The sequence below is a fragment of the Epinephelus fuscoguttatus genome, linkage group LG2, assembly GCF_011397635.1.
Source record: "Epinephelus fuscoguttatus linkage group LG2, E.fuscoguttatus.final_Chr_v1".
Lineage (NCBI taxonomy): Eukaryota > Metazoa > Chordata > Actinopteri > Perciformes > Serranidae > Epinephelus > Epinephelus fuscoguttatus.
This window is the reverse complement of record NC_064753.1, coordinates 40,062,931-40,089,861: the sequence shown is the minus strand read 5'-3', so window position 1 is coordinate 40,089,861 and position 26,931 is coordinate 40,062,931. Positions and strand designations below refer to the sequence as shown.

At 40.1% G+C, this 26,931-nt stretch overlaps 1 protein-coding gene across 2 annotated transcripts in view; it reads right to left on the bottom strand.

Annotated features, from left to right (window-relative positions):
* Positions 1 to 11,078: 11,078 nt before the first annotated feature.
* gramd2aa (GRAM domain containing 2Aa) overlaps positions 11,079 to 26,931 on the bottom strand; it is a 48,108-nt gene continuing 32,255 nt past the window's right edge. For both annotated transcript variants that reach the window (XM_049597729.1, XM_049597736.1), the window contains exons 7-12: positions 25,028 to 25,099; positions 23,020 to 23,076; positions 22,171 to 22,348; positions 18,691 to 18,784; positions 17,526 to 17,630; positions 11,079 to 17,024 (exon numbers count right to left, since the gene is read on the bottom strand). In XM_049597729.1, coding sequence (XP_049453686.1) covers positions 17,021 to 17,024; positions 17,526 to 17,630; positions 18,691 to 18,784; positions 22,171 to 22,348; positions 23,020 to 23,076; positions 25,028 to 25,099 — 510 coding nt within the window. In that variant the 3' untranslated portion in view covers positions 11,079 to 17,020. The remainder of the gene's footprint in view (positions 17,025 to 17,525; positions 17,631 to 18,690; positions 18,785 to 22,170; positions 22,349 to 23,019; positions 23,077 to 25,027; positions 25,100 to 26,931) is intronic.

The following is a 26,931-nucleotide window of genomic DNA, read 5'->3' as shown; positions in this document are numbered from 1 at the left end:
GACGTGATCAATCTATGTGAAACTGCACATAGGCATTGAGGATTGGCATAAGTAGAAGTTGACAAAGCTACCAATGGGTATGGACTAGCAGAGGTGATTTTGTACTTGAAAATGCAGTTTTCTCAGCTTTTTGTCTGAAAGGTTGTTTTTTATGAAAATGTACAAATTCAAGTGTTAATAAAAAAGGAATGGAATAAGATAGAATAAATTTTTTTTTGTGTGTTTAAAAACAGAAGGTGTTTTCTTTAATTTCATGTATATAATGTGTACATATTCATAGAACAAATTATTCTGTGGGGTTTTTAAAGATGAGTGAATATGATCGAAAAAGCTGGTGGTGTTTGGGGAAAAGTTCCCAAATCTAAACCTGTGCACGCAGCAAAGAAACACTAACCACATCTAGACGTGGGAACAAAATGAACAAAAAATTTTCACAAAAATGTTGAAATTTCAGTAAGTGGAAGTGGAAGAGAATAAGAAATAATTGTCCTGTCTTTATTATGTAACTGCCTACCTAGAAAGCAAAAGCTAGTCTTGTGAAAAGTGAAGATTAATCACACTTTAGATAAATACATGTCTGTATTGGCTTTCTGAAAGCAACCTGTTGTTGAATATTTAGACACAGTTTAGAAGGGATTTAAAAATCTGAGGGGACTTTTAAAAGCTCTGACTACAAGTTAATTGAACACACTCAGTGTATAATCAGGAGGACTCATCAGTAGCTGTGTTGCAGGAAATAGAAGCCACACAACCTCGAGACCTGGCTGACTGCCCTGCTCTGCTCTTAAATTCACTCTGCTTGGACTGTTTCCACCCTCTGCTCTCCTTCCTCTGGCATCCTGTGCACATCTACGTCCCACAGGCGTATTTCACCCGGAGTAACCAGTCAGACGAGCCATCAGGGTTTACTATTGTCCCAATAAAATGCCACAAAGCTGGGGCATTCACCACCCAGGCAGTACACTGCATTAGTGAGACAAAGAGCCTGGGGAAAGGCACATTCATTTAGACAGATCTGAAACTAAATGGTCAATTTACCAAGTCCTCTCCACGAGTGCTTACAGGGAAACACAACACAACTTGACATTCTGTTATTGTCATCTCAGCTCTTGGTATTCTAACGTACAGTACAGTAGTGCACCGAGGTTTTGTGTCGTAATCTGAAGGAATGCTACAAAAGCACACTTTGTTGTGAGAAGGAAAACCTAAACTGAGATGGATAAACTTAAATCCTGCAAAATCCTGTACCATGCTCTTTGCTCCTTTGGCAAATGATGCACAGATTTCTGTGGCGTAAAAGAAAGCTTCTTAGTCTTGGTGCTTTTGTTCTGCTGTAAATCAACAGAAGGCTTACTGATAATCGCTGTCGTAATTAGAAAAGGTCATGCTTCACCCTCAGGACCCAGGTTTGAGTCTCAGTCTCTCTACTGTTCCTCAATATGCACCTGCAGAGGTGGAGAAAGGTACTTGGACTGTAAATAAACTGGGTTTATTACTTTTTTTTTATTGGGTGGTAAACAGACTGGGGATAGTTGTTTATTGGCTGTAAATAATTTGGGAATTTGCTGAAATAATATATGAGTTAAAAGAAATGTAAGAAAGGGGTAGGGACATAAAAGTTTTACTTCTGCCAACTCCTTTTTTTAAATTGTTGGTTCCAAATAAAGCCATTCATTCATTCATTCATTCATTATTCTATAGGATCATCATACTTTTGTAGCATGGTTGTCCCGTGAGAACCATGAATCTCTACAAAGTCGACTTTTTGTGGTGTTGGAAAAACAGCCTTGTTTTCAGCTTTGTGATGATGTAATTTCCAGCTGATCCAAGTGGGTTTTCAAAGAGTTTCTTTAGCTTCATTACATTCTGGAAAGAAAGCTGTCAGACAAATGTAGTGGAGTAAGAACTACAAAATGTGTCTCCAATATATAGTGGAGTAGAAGTACAGGGTTGTGCCAAGTTCTTTGAATTTGTACTTGTGGAAATGCACTTAGTTACATTCCACCACTGTGCACCTGCATAGTGAGGAGCACAGCTATGCAGCGAGATAAACACACTTTCAACAGACCTTCACCAAGGCATTTGGTGAAGGTCGCAACGTTAAGTGAAAAATTCTTCCACCCTCCAAGTTTAATGAAAATCCAGCCAGAAGAAGTGGAAACAACCTCCATGACAGAGGTAACAAAGGTAGAAGACGGTAGTGAAGTCTTTACATGTAGCACATGGACAATGCATTTGCAGTGGTGTGATGTAACAAAGTACATTATATTTACTCAAGTGCTGTACTTAAGCCCTGTTTCCACCAAGCAGTACGGTACGGTACGGTACGGTACAGTTCAGTTCGGTACGCTGTTTTCCCGTTTCCACTGTGAAAAGTTGTGGATCAGAACCATTCTGTACCGTCCCCATTTTGGTCACCCTAAGAGTACTGTTTGCGGTGGAAACGCTAGGGTCTAGGTACCATGTCTGAAGGGTTACTTTGGTTCCAAAGATACCATACCGAAAGTCTTTGGTGGAAATGGGGCTTTTGTTACAAATTTAAGGTACTTGTACTGTACTTTAACATTTTCTTTCTGTGCCACTTCAACTATATTCATTCATATTCTAACCGCTTCATCCTCTTGAGGGTCACGGGGGGGCTGGAGCCTATCCCAGCTGACATCGGGCGAGAGGCAGGGTACACCCTGGACAGGTCGCCAGACTATCACAGGGCTGACACATAGAGACAAACAACCATTCACACTCACATTCACACCTACGGACAATTTAGAGTCACCAATTAACCTAGTCCCCAATCTGCATGTCTTTGGACTGTGGGAGGAAGCCAGAGTGCCCGGAGAGAACCCACACAGACTCCACACAGAAGGGCTCCCACACCCGGGATCAAACCAGCAACCCTCTTGCTGTGAGGCGAGAGTGCTAACCACCACACCACCGTGCCACCCCCTCACTTCAACTATATCTCAGAGCTAAATATTGTACTTCTTACCCAACAGCATTTTTCTGACAGCTTCAGTTACTTTACAAATGAAGGTTTGTGCACACAAAACAAATGAACAGCTTAAAAAACATGATGCTTGATGTATATTAAACTACCTGACAGTTTGTAAAGGTACAGCTAAAACAATTAGTGAGTGGACAGAAAATCATTGGCAACTATTTGGATGCTTTCAATTTTAATGTTAAAAAAAAAAGTCACAGTTTGTTACTTTTCATTTTAATTATTTTTAATGTACTTTGAATAATTTAGGGTTTTTTTCTGCAATGAACACTTTTACTTTCAATATTCAAGGTATATTTTCCAAATTATACTTACATACTTTTACTTGAACAACATTATCATTGCAGGACTTTTACTCCCATACCAGAGCACTTTTACAGTCTGGTATATACTTTTATTTAAGTAAAGGATCTGAGTACGTCCTACACCATTTCATATTTGATAATATTGGTTACTAATCAAAAAAACGTTGAGATCTATAAACAAAGTTAGACCAAAGGTACTGTAATATGAATGAGAGTCACATTAATGTGGTGTGGTCCTTGTGAACACAGCTTTAAAAGCAACATGTTTTAATGCTTGAACACTTAATCGGCAACATTTACATACCATGATTGGATATATGCTCTGAAAAACATTAAAAACATGTCTGTTTCAACAAGTTTGAGCTCTACCTTGATTAAAAACAGACATACAGCTAAAGGAACGTAAGTATGTTTTGTTTTTAATGTATGCCCAGACATACACCTCAATTTACAGACACAAACAAACACAGAGCTCCCAAGCGAACTCACTCACCACTGTTCTTCGTCTGTGTTGTGTGTAATTGATTTCAGGAGCAAGAGCCAAGCTTCCCCTCCAGGTGGTTCGTATTTACTCGTCAGATAGAAGCCCTCTTGTCTGGAGCAGGTACATATACATACACAAATACACACATACACACAAACATTTCCATAACGTGAGCTCAGAACTGTCTCTGACCTCTGTCATAAATAGGAAAATCTGTTGTGGTGTTCTACATTATATCATTTCCTGTCCCAAAACATCTGCAACCAACTCCAAAAACTTGGAACCATTTTAGCTTCATTTACAGCAGCATGCGTGAGAATCACTTTAATTAAAACAAGCAACATCCTATCGAGGGGCCCAAACTGACGTGGTTACATCCTGGACGGCACTGTTTCCAGGTGTGCGACTGCACTGTAACACGTCTTGTTCAGGAGGTGTAAGTAGGTCAAGCCCGTATCACAACATCACATCAGAAATGAAGAGAGAAGCAAAGAGTTAGATGCTCCATCGCATGTGCACCATGATTCCCCTGAGATAAGGCTTCACCATTGTGCTCTGTGTTAACAAACTGTACCAGTGAAATGCAGAAGTGCCAGCCAGGCTTGTCCATCTCCTTGGATCAGGTGGTAAACTGGAGTTGTTATGTAGGTCAGTCATTGTACGAGCAGTAATGTTCTGTCCCTGCAGAAAACAGCTGGGAAATTACAAAACAAAGACACCTCAGAGAATAAGAAGCTCAAGGCTCCAGCTTTAATATGTAAAATATTTTACTAATCATAAAACTCGTGAAACAACAAAACAAAACCATTAAAACATATTTTGGTGTAACTAAAGCTTGTCTTTGATCAACCTCTGTTAGAAACCGGAGAAATTGGAGCACTATATATTTAAAAGGCATTCTGTAAATTGGCTAATAGCTAAATAAGTAATCCCATAAATCCCATTTTAATATTAGCAATGGGAAAATGAGTAGCCGAATCACCAGTGAATATTAAACCTATTAAACCCTGTGAGATATTTTAAAGCTTGAGGTTTGGAGAAACACCGTTACATATTTCCAGCCAGGAGCTGGTTAGCTTAGCTTAGCATAAATACTGGAAATATTGGGAAACAGCTAGCTTGACCCCGTCCACAGGTAACAAAATCAGCCTTTAAACACCACTGAATGGTTAATTTTTTACACTGCACAAGATCTAATGTGTTGAGGTATTTTGTTAGGTTTAGAGGTGGTAGGTGGATTTTGTGACCTTCAGAGAGAGCCTTGCTGTCTTCCTGTGTTTGTGCTAAGCTAAGCTAAGGTAAGCTAAGTGGCTGCTGACTGTTACATTTACCATACAAACAAGAAAGTGGCGAGCCTGTTTCCCCTAACTGTTTAACCCCTCTGTCCAATATTGGTGCTAAGCTAAGCTAAGTTGAGCAGCTGCTAACTGTTACATTCACTGTATAAACAAGAGTGACTAGCCTTGCTGTTTTCCGTAGCTGAGTCACTAAACTAGCTGTTTCCTGATGGTGTTTCCCTCCTGTTTCCAGTATCTGTGCTAAGCTAAGCTAAGCTAACCAGCTGCTGACTGTCACTGTTACCATACAAATACGAGTGGCTAGCCTAGTTGTTTCCTGTAGCTGTCTCCCACTGTTGCCAGTATTTGTGTTAAGCTAAGCTAACTGGCTGCTGACTGTTACATTTACCATACAAACAAGAGTGGCTAGCCTAGCTGTTTTTCCCTAGCCATTTCCCCTGTTTCTGGTATTTGTGCTAAGCTAAGCTAAGCTAAGCTAAGCTAAGCAGCTGCTGACTGTCACGTTTTACATACAAACGAGTGGCTAGCCTAGCCATTTCCTGTAGCTGTCTCCTACTGTTTCCAGTATTTGTGCTAAGCTAAGCTAACCAGCTGACTGTTACATTTAAGACAAAACAAGAGCGGCTAGCCTTGCCATTTCCTGTAGCCGTCTTCCACTGATTCCAGTACTTGTACTCAGCTAAGCTAAGATAAGATAACTGGCTGCTGACTGTTACATTTACCACACAAACAAGAGCATGGCTAGGCTAGCTGTTTCCTGTAGCTGTTTCCCCGTTTCCAGTATTTGTGCTAAGCTAAGCTAAGTTAAGCTAAGCTAAGTTGAGCAGTTGCTGACTGTTACATTTTCCATACAAACCAAAGTGGCTCGCCTAGCTGTTGCCTGTAGCTGTCTCTCACTGATTCTGGTATTTGAGCTTTAGCTTAGCTAAGCTAAGCTAGCCAGCTACTGACTGAATTGTATCAATCTTCTTGTCTATTCTCAGCAAGAAAACATTAAAGTGGTAAAACTTTCTAACACATTAATACAACTATTCAAACTGTCTTTAATGGCTCAAATTAAAAAGTGTGAATATGAAAACTTATTCTTCTTAGTTTCACCACTCGTGTGTCTTCTTTAAACATACTGTGTCACTTGGTGGACACATGTAACCAAAGCCACTGATTGTGTGGAAAGTGTACACACACTGAGTTGTGATGACGGACCGCAGATCTTTGGACTTGCTGGGTTGAATTAGTTATTGCTGGAAGGAAAAGTGGAGAAATCCAAAGAACTGATTAAGTGCAGATGCAAACACAGAGAGAACAGAGACAGAGGAGAAGATGAGAGTGAAGAGGAAAACGAAAAGGTACATTAAATTTAATTCCATGGTAATGTTCGTTCATTTAATCCAACCGTGAAGATTAAGACCCTCCCTGATGTATTTTCCTCCACATCAGGGCTGCACTTCAACCCATGAAACAATAAATAGTATCATGAAACTTTCACAAACCCAGACTTTAATCAGAATTCCCATCAAGAGAAATTTTGTCCAATAAAGAAGAGTTATTCCTTCAACAATAAATTCTCCTTTATATACGATTAACCACGTTTAATATATTTGATGTTCAGCTTGTCCCAGGAGTTATTTTGTGTTGAAATGTTGTAATATATTGTTTTGGCTCACACCGCCCAAAGTGACTTTCAACAGCTCTCCAGAGGATGGGTGTGAACCCGATGCTCTCAGTCAATGGCGGGCACGTGGACGAATAAATATAGTGAAGCAATCCGACTTGTTTGTGAACACTCGGGTGTGTCTGTGGTCACAGCCAACCTCCGTTAATCAAAACACAGTTTAACATGTGGCTGCTTTGAGGTCTACTGGCAGGAGATAAATAAAACATTTATAATTGAAACATTGAAGTAGCTGACTATATTTTATACAATCAAACTCAATTGTAGCCGCCTAGAATGATGTCATGCTTTCTTGTACTGCGTTTCTCTATGGAAATAATAAAAATAGACCCCTATTAAGTGTTTTTTCACAGAGTTAAGTATTGATTTCTGATCACGAACAGAACATGTGGACCAGCTAATAGAGACTTGTTAAATCCAATACCTGCTCATCTTACACCATCCACTCATTGTCATCCACTTATCAAGGGCTGGGACGCGGAGGCAGTAGGCAAAGCAAAGCACCCCATATGTCCCTTTCCCCCAAGGTGTTCCCAGGCCATATGAGATATGCAATTCCTCCAGTGTGTTCTGGGTCTGCCCCAGGGCCTCCTACCAGTGAGACGTGCCTGGAACACCTCCAACAGGCTGCACCAAGGATGCATCCTGATCAGATGCCGAAACCACCTCAACCAACCCCATTCGCGAAAGAGCAGCGGCTCTACTCCAAGCTCCCTCCAGATGTCTGAGCTCCTTACCCTATCTCTAAGGCTGAGCCCAGCCTACCCATGGAGGAAACTCATTTCAGCCGCTTGTATCCGCAATCTCATTCTTCCACTCACTATCCTGAGCTCATGATCACAGGTGAGGGTTGGGACATAGATGGACCAGTAAACTGAAAGCTTCACCTTCCGGCTGAGCTCCCTCTTCACCACGACGGTCCGACGCAGCGGCCACATCACTATAGAGGCCGCACCAAACTGGCAATCCATTTCACGCTGCATTCTACCCTCACTTGTGATCAAGACCTCGAGATACTTGAACTCCCTTGCTTGAGGCAGTCACTCTCCCCCAGCCCAGAGGGAGCAATCCACTGGTTTCTGGCAGACAACCACAGCCTCAGATTTGGAGGTGCTGACTCTCATCCTGACCCATTCACACTCGGCTGCAAACCACCCCAGTGCATGCTGGAGTTCATGGAGATTCAAGCAGAGATGCAATTCTGAGGTCCCTAGACCGGACCCTTTCCTCCCCCTCAGCTGCGCCTTGAGATCCTGTCCATGAATGTCACAGACAGGAGTGTTGACAAGGGACAACCCTGGCGGAGGCTAACACCCACCAAGAATGTGTTTGACTTAACGCCGAGTATGTGGATGCATCTCTCACTTTGGTCATACAGGGACCGAATGGCTCGTAGCAGTGGGCCTGGTACCCAATAGTCCCACAGTACCCCCCACAAGTCGTAAGCCTTCAAGTCCACAAAGCACGTGTAGACTGGATGGGCAAACTCCTACAACCCCTTCAGCTGCCTTGCAAGTGTAAAGAGCTGGTCCACGGCCAGGACGGAATCCTGAATCTGAGGTTTGACAGTCGTTCGGAGCCTCCTTTCCAGCACCCTGGAGTAAACTTTTCGGGGGAGGTTGAGCAGTGTGATACTCCGATAGTTGGAACACACCCTCCGGTCCCCTTTTTTGAAAATGGGAACCACCTCCTCTTACACCATCTTACACCTTTTCACATAATCCAAGCTGTATTAAAAGAAAAATTGTTCTCTAAAACCCTTTGTGAGGCTTTGCCAAGTGAAACTGTGGTATAAATGCACATACATCCATCCTAGACTGTAAATTAGCCTTCTTTTAAATTCATCTTTTGTGTGTGATCTCATAAACATGCACTTACATGGTTTTTCTAAAGCAAAACGTAAAGAGGAACAATATTGTTTTACTGCCCCAGTGTAGAATATTTCCATATGATGTACGATGTTTGTAATTATATTCTCTCTGGATATTTGGTTCCAAAACCCCTTTGGCTAGGAAGAAATATTTGCACAGTGTGCTGCAGTGAAACACGGCACCTCTCCATAAATTGATAAACTGTAATGCACTTGGACCACGCTCTCAGCAGACGTGGACACATTTAATGCACCACTGAGGTAATGCGTTCTTGGAAAACATCCAGTAACACGGCCTGTGTGTGATGATTTTACTGTGTGCGATACAGACCATTACTGTGAAGTTACAGTCAGCGTTCTCCTTCACACCGCAGAGGTCATAGGTCACCTGCACAGCATTCCAGGACAGACAATACGGCTCCCTGAAGGTATGGATGAGGCTGCTGCTTGTCTGGCCATCTGCTTCGACCTGCCCCCATTACGCTACAGCTAAAACTGACTCTCACACACACAGTTAGTTACAGAAGTTGGCCTCTGCCCTTTGTGCTTTAAGGTCTCCAGAAGGTTTACAGTTCAACTGAGACCGATAAACTATAGGTACTGCATGAGCTAATAATTATAATTAACTTGTTTCCTTTATGACATGCTAGGTTACAAAGTCCTGCATAGTTTAAAGCACTGACATGCACCAGTTGTGGGAGAAGTATTTAGATTCTTTACTCGGGTAACGTGGAAAAAATAAGTCCTGCCTTTAACATTTTCTTTCTTAAAGGAACAGTGTGTAAGATTTAGGAAGATTAAGGGGCATCTAGTGGTGAGGATTGCAAATTGCAACCAGCTATAATTTCTCAGCTGAATTATCTGCAGAGGTTTCTTCTACTCCAAAACAAACGGACTCGATGACTCAAACCAGTAAAAATACTGAATAAAGCAGATTCACGATGGAAAAAAAATCAGTGTTTTTCCGATTCCATTTTCCAGTGGCCGACACGAAAATGTGTAAAGTCCTATCTAGGTTTATTTTGGTCTTGGTTAGTCTTTTCTTTGCTATAGTAGAAACATGGCCGACCCTGTGGATGAGACAAGTAGATCTACCTGCGGCTGCAGAGACACTACACTTAGGGTTAGGAAAAGATGTCCGGGGGGAGGGGAGTGGGCAGGGACCTGCTCTCCATGTAGATAATCTAAGGTAACGAAAACATAATGATTCTTATTTTCAGGTGATTATACACCAAAGAAAACATACTTAGTGTTTAATATTCCATTTCTGCCAATGAATCCTACACATTTGTTCTTTAAGTAAAAAGTATGAAACTATTATCAGAACACAGACACTGTTAGTTATGTATGGAACAAAATGCAGAGTGTTACCAGAACATTTACAAAAGTTGTTTGTTTTTATTTCAGAGGACGACAAGCATGGAAGAAATGTTTACTTTAAGCACCAGTTTGCACAGACTACATTAAAACAGATGTGTATTTCATAGGTGGCCGTTAAACTGTGACATTCTTTACAGAATGATTTAAAGGGGCGTGTAAGTAGTTTTCAGTTTTAGAAAATGTTTGAGAAATACTATATGGAGCTGTCATGTAGAAGCTGTTCCCTTGTTAAAGGGGACATTGTGATGGTTTCCAATTCTTCTGTTTATTTATGTTTCTTTCTGAAGTTACTGTAGGTATTGGTTATTTACTGAAAGTCATAGACCATCTGTTTATTATGATTATTTGTGTTTTGAGAGAAGTGCAGGTTAAATTAGATTGTTTTCTGCTCCCTGCTCCTTTTCAGTCATGGGATGTTTATTAGAATTTTTTTGGTTGTGACTTTGATTGTTGCGTATTGACATGAGTGGAACAAATAGAATTGAAAAAATGAAAGGTTACTCATAGTATCATTATGCAGCAGAATGAATCCTGTCAGAGTTATATAATTATCTATCATATTATCAGATTGTTATTACTGATGAAGCTGCATTTTAATGTTGTTTGTGTGAGTTTTACATAATCAGGTGGTTTAATCTATAACAATGCTTCATATATCTAACTGATTATATGTTTTATGTAAAAAATAAATCTGGAAAGTAACTAAGCTACAGCTGTTCAATACATGTAGTGAAGCAAAAACTGCAATATTCTCTTAGATGTAGCGAAGTAGAAGTATAATGTGTCATAAAATTAAAATACTCAGACAATGTAAAATCACAGTTTTTTTCCATTGACAAAGAACAGTAATTATATATAAATACTTTATATAAATGCTAAACTGAATAAAAGATCTTGATATTGCTTTTACTGTAAGCATAAATATATACTCTGAAATACAAGTACCTCAGTATTGCACTTAAGTACAGTACTTTATTTTCCATTTAACTACAATATATACATCAATAGAATAAAGCAATAGAATTAGAGTAAACATAAGAAATATGTACAGTTATGTGCAATTTATGATGAATTAATACATATATAAATATGTTAGTAAAGGTATTAGTTATTCCACCTGGTCATGCATACTTATGTAACACATCTGCTAACATGTACAATCTAGCAAAATAAAAATGGACAGAATAAGAGCCACAAATTAAAGATGTTATCAAAGAAGCATTTATCGAGTCTTTGTGACTCTTGATTCTTTGACATCTGACCCAATGGTAAAAATAGAGTTTTATCTGCCCATTTAAGATGATACAATTCTGCTGTTCAGAGCTAACAGCTGTGATGTATCAACAGTCGCACGTAGTACATATTTCAGCTGTATTTTGTATTTGTAAATGGTTTTAAATCTGTCCTCCTCATAACAAATCTAAAGTCTTGATCCAGAGATAAAATCTCCATTAGAATAATGGACTTCAGTATCAGTGCACTCATGGGGGAAATCTTACATGTAGTTTCCTTTGTGTTAAAGTGAGCAAGTAAGCACTATCTTTGTAGGATGAAGGCAGAATACTGTAATGTAATGAACCAAATCCTAAACAGTTTCATATCCACTTTATACCACTTATCATTCCTTCTGTTACGTCATCTCTCCATTTTGATATTTAAGAGGAGTTCTGCATGATTACTCTCACATACTGTATATTTTGTCAGTCATTTATAAAAGCCATGTTCACATTCCAGTACGCCTCTTCAAACACTGGTTTGGGGATTTCTTGGTTTTCTAATGGCCGTACATCCAGCAGTTCTCACAGTGAGGCTCGGAGCCTTTATAACTACTTTATTTTCTTCTTACTTTACCTTAAACATAGAAAATGTTTTACTTTTATTCAGCTTTTTAAACACTCAGTGTGTCTCAGGAAAAATATGAAAGGAAACCTTCCAATTTCTTGTTAAATACAAAAACACTCGACAATAATCCAAATGTCAGATACAGTTACAATTCATACCATATTTAGAAATGATCATCTTCCAGAACATTACCCTAAATAACATGCTGACTGAAGAATATTAACAATATTATTTTTAGGTTCTGGCAGCAGGTCCCCCCTCTGTTTTAAAAAATACAAAATGATTTAAAACAACATGTATAACAGAAAAAGAGAATCTAACTCAAGTGTAGTTTAAGGTTAAATATTAAGATTAGGTCTTTAAAGTCAGAGCATTCTCGTCACTTCAGGCTTTGATTGTCAGCAGGTTTGTTCGGGGTCGGTCGTGCTGGATTCCTCGCATACTCCTCGGACTGTGACCCTGTGAACCAGGTGTCTCCCTCTCTGCCCCCACCCTCCTTTTCTTTGCGGGAACTAGGCCACCTGTCAATCATTTGGGTCATCATGGTATTCAGGTGGCCCACCTTTAAAGTAGCTAATGGCTACCCAATGCAATGGAGTATACGAAGAATATAATAAGAATATAAAGAAAACCCTGGCCCATGCTACCTACACAGGACTGTGCAACACGACTATCTGCCTTTAATCAGAACTTAATTTGAAGTTGTAGCGGTAATAAAGTTTCCAAATATGTCGGGCTAATTTGGTGTAAAACTTCCATCAACTGATACAGAACAGTGGTGTAGTGGTTAGCACTCGCCTTACAGCAAGAGGGTTCCTGGTTCAAGCGGGAGCCCTTCTGTGTGGAGTCTGCATGTTCTCCCCGTGTCAGTGTGGGTTTTCTCTGGGTACTCCAGCTTCCTCCCACAGTCCAAAGACATGCAGGTTAATTGGTGACTCTAAATTGTCCGTAGGTGTGAATGTGAGTGTGAATGGTTGTCTGTCTCTATGTGTCAGCCCTGCGATAGTCTGGTGACCTGTCCAGGGTGTACCCTGCCTCTCGCCCAGTGTCAGCTGGGATAGGCTCCAGCCCCCCTGCGGCCCTCAAGAGGATGAAGCAGTTACGGAGATGAATGAATGATACAAAAGAGATCTACAGTTTCTCTCTCACTGATGAAGTGCTGCAGCCATAAAAACGAGTCTTGGGGTTTGAATGTTTACTCAGTGTAAATATCACACAGCTGTAATAAGGTTCTGATCCAGAGTAAATATACTGTCAGTGTGGAGGGAGATAATTCACTTTTAAGCTTTAAAGTCCAGTGTTAAGGATTTAAGGGTTATCTACTGGCAGAAATGGAATATAATATTTATAATCACCCGATAAATAAGAACTGTTGTGTTTTTGTTACCTTAGAATGAGCTGTGTATGTGTATATACAGAGCGAGACATGAGACAAAGCTGCAGACACATTTCATGTGTAGCGTACATGACATGCCCCTACAAGCCACGCCTACCACTAGTACAAGACAAACCCACCAATTTTAATTTAATGAATCCACTTTAGAATTCATTATACATGAAGACCTGATTCACATTATAGGTACTGAGATGTAACCCTTAGCATTACCGTTACCATAACCACCTCTCTTTTAACCTAATACTTCATAGCTAGCCTATCGCTAACCCAGCATTTACATCGGGGCTTCCGCTCCCAATCCCAGGAGCGAAAGGCAGCTCATCATGGACTGACAGGTTGGTATGGTGGATGACGTGACTAAGCTGCAGCTCTAACTACCTATGAATTTTGCTCACTGACAGATGAAGCCAAGAAAGTTCAACTTCCTGGGTCTAGAATGACCTGGATTTTCCATATCGCTGGGCCCATAGAGCAGGCTAGAGACTCCCACCGGCCGACTGGCTAACCTCTGGTGTAGCTCTCCGCTAACTTAAAAATGATTAAATCCTGCGGGTCTTATAGACTTTCCAAATGTTATCGGTCTGAATGGTTCAAATACGGACAGTCAAAAAAATCATTTTGTGGGGGTTGTGACGCCCCAAAAAAATTCTTCACTGATTTACAGATGTTTTTTTCACCATGCAAGTCAATGGAAAAAGGTCTTGTTGGGCCCAATGGCTTCACATGATGGACGCTAAAGTTGTAATTCGGTTGTTGGCCACTATAAAAAATGGCTTCAAAGCCTGGCACTCCTCCTGAGGGCCTGGTCCTCCTCCACAGAGACCACCATGTTGTTTTTACAGTAGCCCAGAATGGACAAACCAAACACTGGCTCTAAGTTCTGCAACCTGGGAGCAATCCAACACACTAGACCTTTAAGGAGTTAAGGATATTTCCAGCTGTATCTCTTACGTATTTGCTTGCTGTGCTTTAAGTGTCGCTCTGTTTAAAAGCACAGCAGTGTGATCATGTTGTACATGTGGACTCTGTTAATCATTATTTAATCAATCTGGGCTGCAGATGTCCTTTTAAAGTCAGATTTGTGAGGCAAAGGGACTGAAAATGAAAATAAATCCATAATCTGTGTTTCATAAACTGTCAAAATCTCTCTGAACTGAATATTTTCTTTTTCTGAACCCTTTTTAAACCCCATTAGATAATATCAAACATTAATATGTGTTCATGGATTTCTTGACTAAAGTTAAGGTTGGTTGTTGTAGCTTCTGAACAGCTGACATTATAGAAAATACACATTTTTAACCCATGAATACACAGACAAGTTATTAGATTTAAGCTGAAACATGTGGAAGAAAACCAAAGCCACTGGTATTCAGCCAATGCTCCATATGTAAAGTATTAAGAATTAAGTGCGTCTGCCAACATTATGTTCCAGCTTCATAATTTAGGGTGAGTTGTAGAGGTTACTGAAATTTGCTGTGCTGTCAAGAATCAAGTCTTTTCATGGTGGTCCTGTATAAAGTCTGACAGGATCGAGGGTTGGGTAGTCTTGGCGCCCAAAATGACCAAAAAATAAATTAAAAGCCGCAAACATTTCTTTGTTTATCTCCATTTTGTTGCCAATTTAATTTGTAGGGATTTCACAAACTAGTCTAGGGCTACATTCCACCCATGTCTGCACATTTCATTAAATATCTTCAAAGATAAAATCACATGAACATTCAAAACCTCACTGTGTCATTTTTAAGTCTTTGGTGACTTCAGTTGAAATGTATAAAAGAAATAAAACACCCTGGTAACTCCTTTCACACAGCAGATGAGTACAACTAAAAACAGAAGTTATGCATGTCACCAAACCATCTCATTCACATTACAGCTAACACCCACAGGTGGCGTTATCTCTCCAGTATATTACAGTCAACTGATTGGTAACTTCATTTAGTCAAGTGTTTGTCGTCACAACACCACTTCCTTCCATACACACCCTCAAAATTGACACTGAGTACCTAGTATCAAGCAAAAATAGATCTAAACTCTTAAAACAGTTGCATACATTTGAAATAATGTGGACGTATTTTAAAAAGTGCATCGTCGTAGCTTGTTGTAGCCATCCTACTGAGGGCTGTCAGTCAGAACATGTTGTATATTAACACAGTAACTCACCTGAAATATCTCAACTGTCAAGTTATAGGTGTGATGAATCATCTCTTACCTGTCCATCCTCCAACACCAACCTCACCTCTCCTAAAATTCACCAGTGTCACAAACAGCAGCTTCAGCAGCGTTCTGCTCGCTATCTGAGAGTGCAGAGGTTTATACCGCAGAGTCATGAAACGTCTGTGACAGGAAGAGTTCATGGTCGACCATCATAACAAACCATCTACAAATGTCACCAGAAAACTGTCAAGTGAAACTGAACATTTTCATTGGTCGCACTGGTGCACCTGACATTTAGCAGCTGTGTGTGTGTGTGGGCCTCTGATTGGCTCTGACCCTGATATTCTTATTTGCTGAATTCGGATGGGGACAAAAAATAAGGCATGTGTACCCACTTCCAACTCCGGCTATTGCATCCACATTGGGGGACATACTACACCTACTTAAATACTACGCACATAGGTATCTAATAACGGAATCAAGGGATATATATATTCATATATATTCTACATATCAGCCTATTTGGTTCACATCTGTAATGTAACAATGTCTTATGTGGCTTCCTGTATTATATTTCCCTGTATGGTTGGATGTGGATTCCTGGGAATCCTGTTTCCTGGGATTAAAACCAAGTGTGTACATATGAAACCGCATCCTGTACTCTTCCTCGAGTAGCATCATGATCTAAAACATACTTCAGTTCAAGAGAGAGAGAGAACTATTGATTGTTTTTCGGCAAGCAAAATGCTGCGGTTCCTCTTACACCTGTTACTGGCGGCTCAGACATAGAGTGGGTCATCCACCAATCGGAAGATGAGCGGTTAGATTCATGGCTCCTCCAGTCCGCGTTGAAGTATCCTTGGGCAAGATACTGAACCCCAAATTGCTCCCAATGGCTGTTCCATCAGTGTGTTAGAATGGGATACTGAATACTGAGTAGCAGGTGGCATCATGTTTGGTAGCCTCGGCCACCAGTGTGTGACTGTGTGTGAATGGGTGAATGTGAATCAGTAGTGTAAAAGCGCCTCGAGTGGTCAGAAGACTAGAGAGGCGCTATACAAGTGCAGGTCCATTTACTGGCCCTAAAAGGCACTGCACAGGTTTGACATCATCCGCAGTAGCCACTGCTCCACCGCCTGTCCCCAGAAAGATGCTTCATCCTGACCCAACATCGCCTGTGTTTACAATCCTTTACATAATGTGTTGAGAAATGACTAATGTGCGTGGGAACTGACGCAAAAGATGATGCTTGAAATGTATTATTGCAGTGCTAGAAGGCTCGGTGACAAATTTCAGGTGAAATAGTTCGGCACACCAGTGCAACCAATGTCTGAAGTTAGTGTGGAGCCCTGAACAGTAAAACCTACTTTCATTTTATAAATAAAAAATCTGTTTGCATAGTCTGGAAGTGATCACTAAATAGGAAGTCATTCCGCTGAGGGGAAGATGCCTGGACTCGGGCTGATGTTGCTCCTGCCTGTCTTCCGGCTGGCGCAGGGGTTTCTTGATCTTTTCTGGGCTCTAAAGAAGGTCCTAAATCTCTGGAGGAGGGCATCAACTCCAAGGATGAGAAGAGGAACCAGCCGCCAGTCTGACGGCTCACAGCGGAGAGCAGTGGTTACCTAGGCGAGAAAGCAGCCAAGTTAGAGGACTCTCTGGATGAAATGGCAGGTGAGAGCAAGGCATTGTTTTGCAAGTGACAAGTCTCAAGTCTTTGCACTCAAGCCCCAACTCAAGAGTGGCAAGTTGCAAGTCAAAGCCCAAGTCCTAAAGTTTGAGTTGAGACAAGTTAGTTGGAAGTTGTTGTGTCTCCATCTTTAATTTTCGACCTGCATGTTTTAACGGCAATTCTTTCTTTCAAGTCAACTGGATAGATGTGCAAAAATTGAATTATCTTTGGTGTCATTTTACCAACTGGCACAGGCCTATATTTGGGACAAGCCTTTGTTGTTGTTGTTGTTTTCTAAATCTCAACTTTAATGGAATTTGAATGTCCTTTATTTTTGGTGTAGTAATAAAAAACTTTTTCCAATAAAAAAACAAACAGCTGTTTCACATATAAAGCACTGATGATGCTGCAGCTGATGATGATGATGATGATGATGATGATGATGGAGTGTTACCTCTCTCTCAGGGGCAGATTTGGGTTACTGAGGAAGGACAGCTGCTGCTCCAGACTGCACACACGAAAGGCCAGGTAGCACGACGACAGGATGAGGAGAATAATACTGACGAAAGAAGACGCGACACACAGATTAGTTAAATCACAAATATTAAGTGTCACGATGGTTGTGACATTAGACACAGGAATCCTCTGGTGATTTGGAGGTAGAGAGCTGTAATGTCTTCTGGTGAACACTGGGAGGCGACATTTGACTTCCTGTTGACATCACTGCACTTTACTGTCCTTGAAATACACAGTTTAGATCTGTCTTAAAGGAGCAAAGAAGTGTTTTGCAAATCATGCTGCACTTTATATTGCTGCTTAAAGTTTTTCAAGTAATGATGTAGCATTTCAAAGTTTTGAATGTGTTTGCTTTCCATTTTCATTTCTGTACAGTACAAAAACAATACACTGAAACTTGTATATGTTGTAGAATCATACAAAATCGAGTTCACATTATTTTTATTCATTTGAAATTATCAGTGCAAGGTTATAAAGTTCAAGTGCAGGTTATTTGAAATGAGCCTGAAAAGAAAAGATTAAACCTTTTAATTCACTCAGGAGTTAATAAATATGCATGCGTGTTTTGCTTTATTACATTCAATGCGTATTCCATTGTAATCATAAATGTATGTAGAGTTGTCTTTGTAGTTCATATGGATTATATTCTGATATACCAGAGTCAGAGGTCACCGTCAGCTACATGATAAACCTCCAGGAGCAGATATGGATTCATTGCTCTCTCAAGGACACTTAATGTAAGCAGATCGGCTTCTTGCCCTCTGGGTGAAGGACAGTCGCCCTGCTCACTGTGTCACCCTCTTACACTCCAGAGCGGGGGAAGTAAGGAGAGCTCACGAAGACAAATTATTTGACACACTGCAATAAATTTTAATAATTAAGTTATTAAGTCAGGTCATCATAAGAGGAAACTTCGCTGTGACAAAATACAAACCAGAAAGTGCTTTAACATCTCTGATCCCGTGTGTTCAGCATGACGGAGTGAGTCGCCCACTATTTATATCTCCATGTTAATGCTCCCAGTGTGTGTGTAGCTGTGAGTCAGCTGCTGGAGGTGGTGAAGGTGGTGTTGTTGGTGTCTGTGTGTCCCTCTGTATACTCACAGCAGGGTGAAGAACTTGAGCAGCTGGTACTCCATCTGGCCCAGCTCCGCCAGTGGCTCTGATAAAAGACCTCTGTCTGTTTGCAGAGCTCGCTCTGTCACACACACACACACACACACACACACACACACACACACACACACACACACACACACACACACACACAGAAAATCATTAACAGTACTTGGCTTGGCTCAACTGTACATGTTTCACTTTTCATAGGGCTGGCCCACCTGTTTGTGTAATGGTGCGACAATGTGCACTTTGGAGCTCAAATATTAATCACAATATAAATCTAATCAGAGGGTGCAATTAAATGATATCAATTAACAATGTGAGCTGTCCAAGACCTCTATAAAATAAAACCTTGTCTTTGTCATATGGCAAAATATATATAAATTTATATATAGCTAAGGCTCCTGTAATTGTAAAAAAAAAACAAACAAACAAACAAACAAAAAAAAACGTGATTAATTTTTATGTGAATTTTAGGTTTATTTGCATTTTGTGCTAAATCCAAAGAAAGAAATGGTGAAATCTGAGACGTTTTTATTTTATTTTTTTAATTTATGCCTCCTTTGAAATGAGAAAAAAAACTTTTTAAAGGGATTCAGGTTTTATTTTATTTTGTATTTTATTTATGCCTCCTTTAAGATAAAAAAAAAACTTTAGACCTGACACCTTTAAAGTTTTTTATTCCTCCTTTAATTTATTTTTATTTTTTTTATTGGATTTTGGGTTTAAATTATTTTTCTTTTAATTTTTGCGTGTATATTGTTTATGCCTCTTTTAATATAAGAAAAAAAAACTTAAGACCTGAAATCTTTTAAGTTTTTTTATTCCTCCTTTAAAATGATTTTTTTTAAAATAGGAATTCAGGTTTTAATTTTTTTTTGTATTTTATTTATGCCTCCTTTAAAATAAAATAAAATAAAATAAAATAAAACTTATGACCTGAAACCTTTTAAGTTTTTTTTATTCCTCCTTTAAAATGATTTTTAAAAAAAAAAAAAAATAGGATTTCAGGGGGGGTTTTTTGTATTTAAAATAAAATAAAAAACCTTAAGACCTGAAACTTTTTTTATTTCATTTTTTTATTTTATTAATGCCTCCTTTAAAATGAAAAAATCCTTTAAACCTAGGGAGCCATCGTGTCATTGAGGGCTAGCAGGAAATGTTCAGTTGTGAGTTGTCAACCAAAATCACTAACTTAAGCTAACAGCTGTAGCACTGATGACAGATCAGAATTCCCGCAACATTTGTGAGGTGCCACTAGCTGCAATACAACCAGTTGCTTTCAACAAGTTGTCACTCCTAACCTGACAGACCCTTGGGTGCATTCGGAAACACTAATTCCGAGTACTGGAGTGCACTCTGGCACAAACTGGGCCGAACGTGACTTCAGAGCGCTGTTGAAATGTACCGTTCACTCCTCAAATATCAGACATGTTACAAACAACATTAATGTAGGTTAGTGGAAACGATCTGTCAGCGCACAGCCGTTAAACTGTCCTCAGAAAACTCTGACAGCAGACATTGTTTGTCATAATCTCTCTTTAATCTGCATCCGCCCAGAGCTTTTTAATACACACCCCCACATTTAATCTCCATTTGGAGCTTAATGTGTCGTTGCGTAACGGAGACACTGCCATCCAAAAGCAATTACTCTCTTTTCTTTCGCTCTGTCTCTCACACAGACACAAGAAACTCACAGGAAATGAAAACTTAAAAACACATTCAGACAACTTAACTCGTCATGTCTCAAACTTTAAACATGACTCACACTGTTCTCCTTTAATGGGAGTGACATGTTGAAGATGTTAACACTGACTCTGTCCTCAGATCACTGACTCAGTTTTTCACCTGGCTCAGCTACACACTGTCACTAATTACCTATAAAACTCTTCATGGAGTCACTTCACCACTTGGCAGGACTCTTTATTCTCCCACGAACACTTTTACTACAGAATGCAAACTCTTATCATTCTGAGGATTATTAATCAATCTATTGCTGACAGAGCATCTGTGGAATACTTCAGAGAGATCAGAGAGGAAAGCAATAGAGATTTTAAATTGATCATCATAATTATCACTTCCTCTTTCTTACAGTTGAACTGTATAACTGCTACTTTGTTCTGGTTTTGTTGCTCACTTCCAGCCTTAACTGTAAATCAGGCCTATTCAATAGACGGCCCGCAGGTAATAGATATATCTGTTACATAATTTCTTAATCTTTTTAAATCTATTTATGTACTTGTATTATTATTAGGTAAGTTACTTATTTATTTACTTAATTTAATTTATTTCTTCTTGCCAGGGTTGGAGATATTATACTTATTTTTAAAGTACGCTTGTTAGTATAAGTAAATGCAATAAAACCTCTGCCAGTAAAGAGTCAGTGCTTTATCAGTACACATGTTCAGCATGTAGACAGCCATAGTTCAATCTGCTCCGTCCACAGTCTCTCATGTGTGCGTGTGTGTGTGTGTGTGTGTGTGTGTGTGAGACGGAAATGTTGGTATAAAGAGTGTGTTAATAGTTACTGCGAAAGCTACTTGTTATGCTTCTATGCATTAACAGCTGTTTTTATTCTGTCTCTGCATTATGTCATGCTCCCCAGTCAGATATGTGACTGTGACTACATTGTTTTTCAATTATATTATTTTATGTTGACATAATTGCACTTTATTTTTTACTACCTTTGTGCCTACTGCAACATTTGATCTCTTCTTGATCTCAGGGTATTATGCACAACTGTAATGCTCAAAAAATGAGCCTTAAATGTTGATGTTGACCATATGTGGAATCCATCTGCTCAATTAAAGACATTTAAAATAAACAAAAAAAAAAGTTCAATAGGTTGCCTGCTGCTGGAAACATACGACTCATCAACATTTCCTCGTTTTAAAATCTGTCCCCATTGAATTTGTAATTGAACAGCCTTGCTGTAAATAAACAATATCCTGTATGTTGTTTTTATGTATTTAATTGTTATTATCTTTGCTGATTGTCGTCTTTGTTCTTTTGTTAAAGTCTACTGAGACACACTGTGATTTTATGCTCAACAGAAGCTCGCTTACATTTGGAGGATGAAAACAAAACCACCCACAGGGGCTTTCTGATCAGATGAAGAGGAAGCAGATTTCTCTTTAAATCAAATAAAGTCCTGCAGGACGCTGATATCCTCTAAAAGTATCAACTAATAACAGCTGATGTAACTCTAAAATATGTCACTGTGAGGTTTCCTTCATTGTAAGATCTTTGTAGTTATATCTGTAGTACCACAGATTTCAGGACAGTGCTAATTAAAAACTACATTTGCATTCTCAGATCGATTTACCTCGCTAACCACAGACGGTCCTAACTAATGATGTGGATAATTCTCATGATAGACACTCATAAGCCATGCCAATAACGTTCAGCAAACTGTAATGACATCGTAATGACACGGCACTGTCAGTGTGTGGAGAGTTTGATCACCTTCCAGCGGCTGCTCTGATTTGAAGGGCGTGTCTGCGGCGCTCAGGCTGCTGGTGGAGTTGCCCAGGAGGTCGGGAAGGGAGGACGACACAGACACCACCGAGGGTTTCCTCCTCCACTTTAACACTGAGGGGAATTCGTCGACCACCGGGAACTCGTCTGGAACGGGGAACTCGTCCTGTGGCACAGAGGAAAGAGGAGGATCTGTGTGTCATGCAACTGCAACAGCACAGACACAGTGTGAGATACTTTGTAAAATGCAGGTCTCTGGAAATTTATGATAAGGTACAATTTGCATATCTAAATGTAACATTTTAGAAAACCTGAAATACAAAAGTAATTTACTCAGTTGAGCAACTAACATGAGAAGGTTCAAGGTGATATCTGCTGTATGGGTTCAAAGTTTTACCCTCTTCACCTGCAGCGTCTCCCCTTCACATTTCTCTTCAGATACTTTCAGTCTAGATTAGAGTGCGATCAAGGACGAGCATGTTCGCAGAACTTAATTACTACTTAATACAAAAGCTCTTCTGCTGCACAGTAACCTTAAGTGCACACACACACAAGGTGACTTCACAACGCTGTGATAGCATCTTGCCGACTCAGGGGATAATTCATTGTGAGACTGCAGCTGCAACAGAATGATCTATTGATACTGTCTGTGTACGAAGGTACGTCAGCTCAGGGGCAGCTGCACGTGAGAGATGTCGAGGCTTTTAGACCAACATAAAAGAAACTGGGAGACATTAAAGCAGTAAATGCCTGTGGATAACCAGATGTTGTAGCTTTACCCACTATGATCTTTACAGTTTTATGATGGCTTATGAAAGACATGCTGTCATCACTGACCAGCGATAAGGTCGGCTCCTCCATGAACTGCTTCAAGCTCAGACTCTTCCCATTGACCTGCAGAGGGAAAATGAGATCACCTTGTTAGCTGACACGTACACCACACATTATAGACCGAGGGTGTTTTCACACTCAGTCCTTTAAGCGAACTCAGAGCAGTGACTCAGCACTTTTTTGGACATATGTGAACACTCCAAGAGAACTCAGACCCTTCTGAAGTGAATCGAACGCAGAGCACCTCCCAAGGAGGTCTGAGTTTGGCTTGCTTCAAGTCTGTGGTGTGGTTCACTTAACTCACTGTGCCTCCAGGTCCGCTTTGCCTTTTTGCTTTTGTATTGTAGTCCTCCAGGCTTGCTGTAGACAGATCACACGCTATTTCAGTGGGACACATAATAAACACATCTCATTTTAAGTGGACAAGGAGTACTTTGGTCTGACGATGAAAAAACTGCACTCCTCCAGATATGGAATGAGGAAAACATCAAACAGCAACTGTCCAAAACGCACAGAAACAGGTTTTTCTCCAATCTTAAGTTCATAACCACACTGCAGAGCCACGTCAAAGTAAAAACAAAACAATGTCAATATATGTTACATATAGGCTTTAGTGTGAACAGAAAGAGGACAGAGGCCCCATCAGACCTGAAGTTGACCAGAGAGAGAGCTGAGTCCTCTTTCAAATGAACTGACAACGTGAACACAAAAAGAACTCGGTCCCTTTTCTGTTGGTCCACTTTTTAGTGCACTTAAAGAGGAATGAGTTTGGTTTGTTTAAAAAGGACTATATGTGAAAAATACCCTTAAAATTGGAGAAAAACTTAAGTGGTTCTGTGCTGTAGACTGGTGCTGCTTGATTTATTCTACATTCCACATCTGGAGATGTGCAGTACCTGCCATGGACCAAACTACTCCTTGTACTGCATCCTTGCAAGCGTTACAGGCCGATGTGGTTTCACCTGTTTTGTCAAGCATCCCAGTGCAACATGTGATCTAGAGGGCTGAATACAATGGCAAAGAGCAAAGCGAACCTGGAGTGCTCCAATTTTAAGTTAATCTGAAAGCGAGGGGTTTCATAACCGCACTGTAGTGTCACGTCAAAGTAAAAACAAAACAATATCAATATATATAGTGTGAACAGAAAGAGGACTGAGGCCCCATCAGACCTGAAGTCGACCAGAAAGAGAACTGAGTCCTCTTTCAAATGAACTGACAATGTGAACACAAAAAGAACCAAGTCCCTTTTCTGTTGGTCCACTTTTTGGTGCACTTTAAGAGGACTGAGTTCAGTTTGTTTAAAAACGACTAAATGTGAAAACACCCCTAAAGTGTACCAAAAAGTGGACCAACAGAAAAGCGACTCAGTTCTTCTTGCTTTCACACTGTCAGTTCATTTGAAAGAGGACTCAGTTCTCTTTCTGGTCGACTTCAGGTCTGATGGGGCCTCAGTCCTCTTTCTGTTCACACTATACTATATATAATATATACTGATATCGTTTTGTTCTTACTTTGCCATGGCACTGCAGTGTGATTATGAAGCCCCTCGCTTTCAGATGAACTTAAAATTGGAAGAAAACCTCAGTGTCTCTGTGTCCTGTAGACTGCTGCAGTTTGATGTATTCCACATTCCACTTCTGGAGACGTGCAGTATCCTCTGTGGACCAAAGTGCTCCTCACCCTGCGTCCTTGTCAGCGTTACAGGCCAACGTGGTTTCGTCTGTTTTTTAAAGCGTCCCAATGCAACAGCATGTGATCTAGAGGGCTGACTAAAATGGCAAAGAGCAAAGCGAACCTGGAGCGCTGTGTGTTCACAAGGCACAGGTTAAGTGAACCACACTGTGGACTCGAAGCGAACCGAACTCACCTTCTGAGGTGGTTTGTTTTAGAGGGGTCTGAGGTCTCTTAGAGTGTCACATATGCACAAAACAAAATCTGTTTCGAGAGCTGAAAAGGACCAAGGGTGAAAACACCCGGAAAGTATCCACGTGCATGTGTGTGTGTGTCCTCTGACCTGTAGGTGTGTGCAGATCCTGCGGAGGACGTCATACACACTGTCTCTTGATAGCAGAGATACAAATACATACTGAGGAAATAAAAAGAGAAACAGTGATGTATAAATCCTGGTGAAACTCTTATAATTCTAGTTAAAACTAAAATAGTCCCTAGAAACTATTCAGAATTTATCCACACATATAAAAATGTTTATGGCATACAATCTGAGCTCAGAGTGATTCTCTCAAATGTATATTCATACAGTTAGAGAGATTTCTTTTGAACAGCACAGATAAGCTTTACACTCAGCTTTTCATTTATCACCAAAATTAGGTTAGATGAGAGATGATATTAAACTTTGACGAGCCCTGTGGGGGAAACTGAAAAAAGAAATAGATCACGATGATTTTCTTCTTCACATCTCAACCTGCCTTTGCAAATATCAGATGTGTTCATCTGAATCTTGGTCGCTTCAGCACCTGAGATCATCAACATCTGGACAAAATCACACCTGCATTATTACAGCTGTCTGCTCATGTTGTTAGTATATAATCAGGGGATTCAGTGGAGAGGTGCATTAATATCTGCAGCATTACAAAGCATATAATACATTGGGCAAATGACACATCAGGGATTCATAATCTGGGGCACAAAGAGGATATTTTTCTAATAACATTTTGTTCCGGTTTATTCTTTCATGAGTGAATGACAGGTCAGTGACAGCTTACCCAAATATCCCTCTGACCTGAATAAATATCACTGCGATCTGAAAAGTACTTCTGAATGTATTTACGAGCATTTGAAACACGGTGTTACAGCCGTCTGAGTCCTGCTGCGTCTCCACTGACACACTCATGTTGGTGAACGAGCTGAAAAATTACAAACAAGCCTGAACTTTGTTTTTACAGACAGGAGCTGTGAACTTTTTACCTCAAGTGAAACATTGTGCAGAGCCATGTATGCACGCACGGTTGTGTAACGCAGATTACACAGTCATGCAGACATTATATGGTACAGGACATTTGCCCTCTTACAGTCAGTGACATACCATCCATATGCTGCGAGGCTCACACGCTTTGAGGAAGGTTGTTACTTTAATCCGAGCTGCTGAGAAGATCTTTATGCTTATTTTCAGCAATATGCCAGCCTCAGACAAATTTAATAACAGTGTTTTACACAAATGTAATTTTACACAGCTGGGTTCTGCTTTGACTCACTGAGTTAACATGTAACTTAAAATAAAGAAAGAGAGAGGAAGCATGTGACGGTTTAAAGACAGACACGTATCTAAAGACTTGTGCTGAAACATTTTGCACTGATATGGAAAACAAACTCACCTAATGTACACCTGGCAGAGCTCAGTGCTGACAGCATGCTAACTGTGACCCTTCTGCAGTCGTCTGCTAAACAAACTGTTCTTATTCATATTTTAGTGATTTGTCTTATGAATAAATAATGTATGCTGTCATACTGCAGTGTATATATATGAGTGCATAGTGCCGTATGAATGTCTGAGGTGCACTTAAAGGGGAACTATGCCCATTTTCAAAATTCATACATGCTATTCCTGTTATGGTCTAACGTCTTGTTTCCACTTATGCATGTGTATGGAGAGGAAGAACCCGGAAGTCCATTCATTCCTATGGGAATCTCTGTGAAATCTGGAATTTGCCTCGAGTACGTTTACAAAATTAAACTTTTGCTGTGGATTTTGGAGAGACCATATGACAGTGTGCTAGCTTTGCTAACAGGCTGCTAACTGGCTAACAGGCTGTTATCTTCAGTTCAGTTCCCTGTGTTGATTGTTATGGAAGCGCATTGCATTCACTGAATAGATAAAAAAATGGACATATTATCTCTTAATTATGAGATCTTATGTCATAATTACAAGGTAAGATCTCATATTTACGACATCAGGATCTT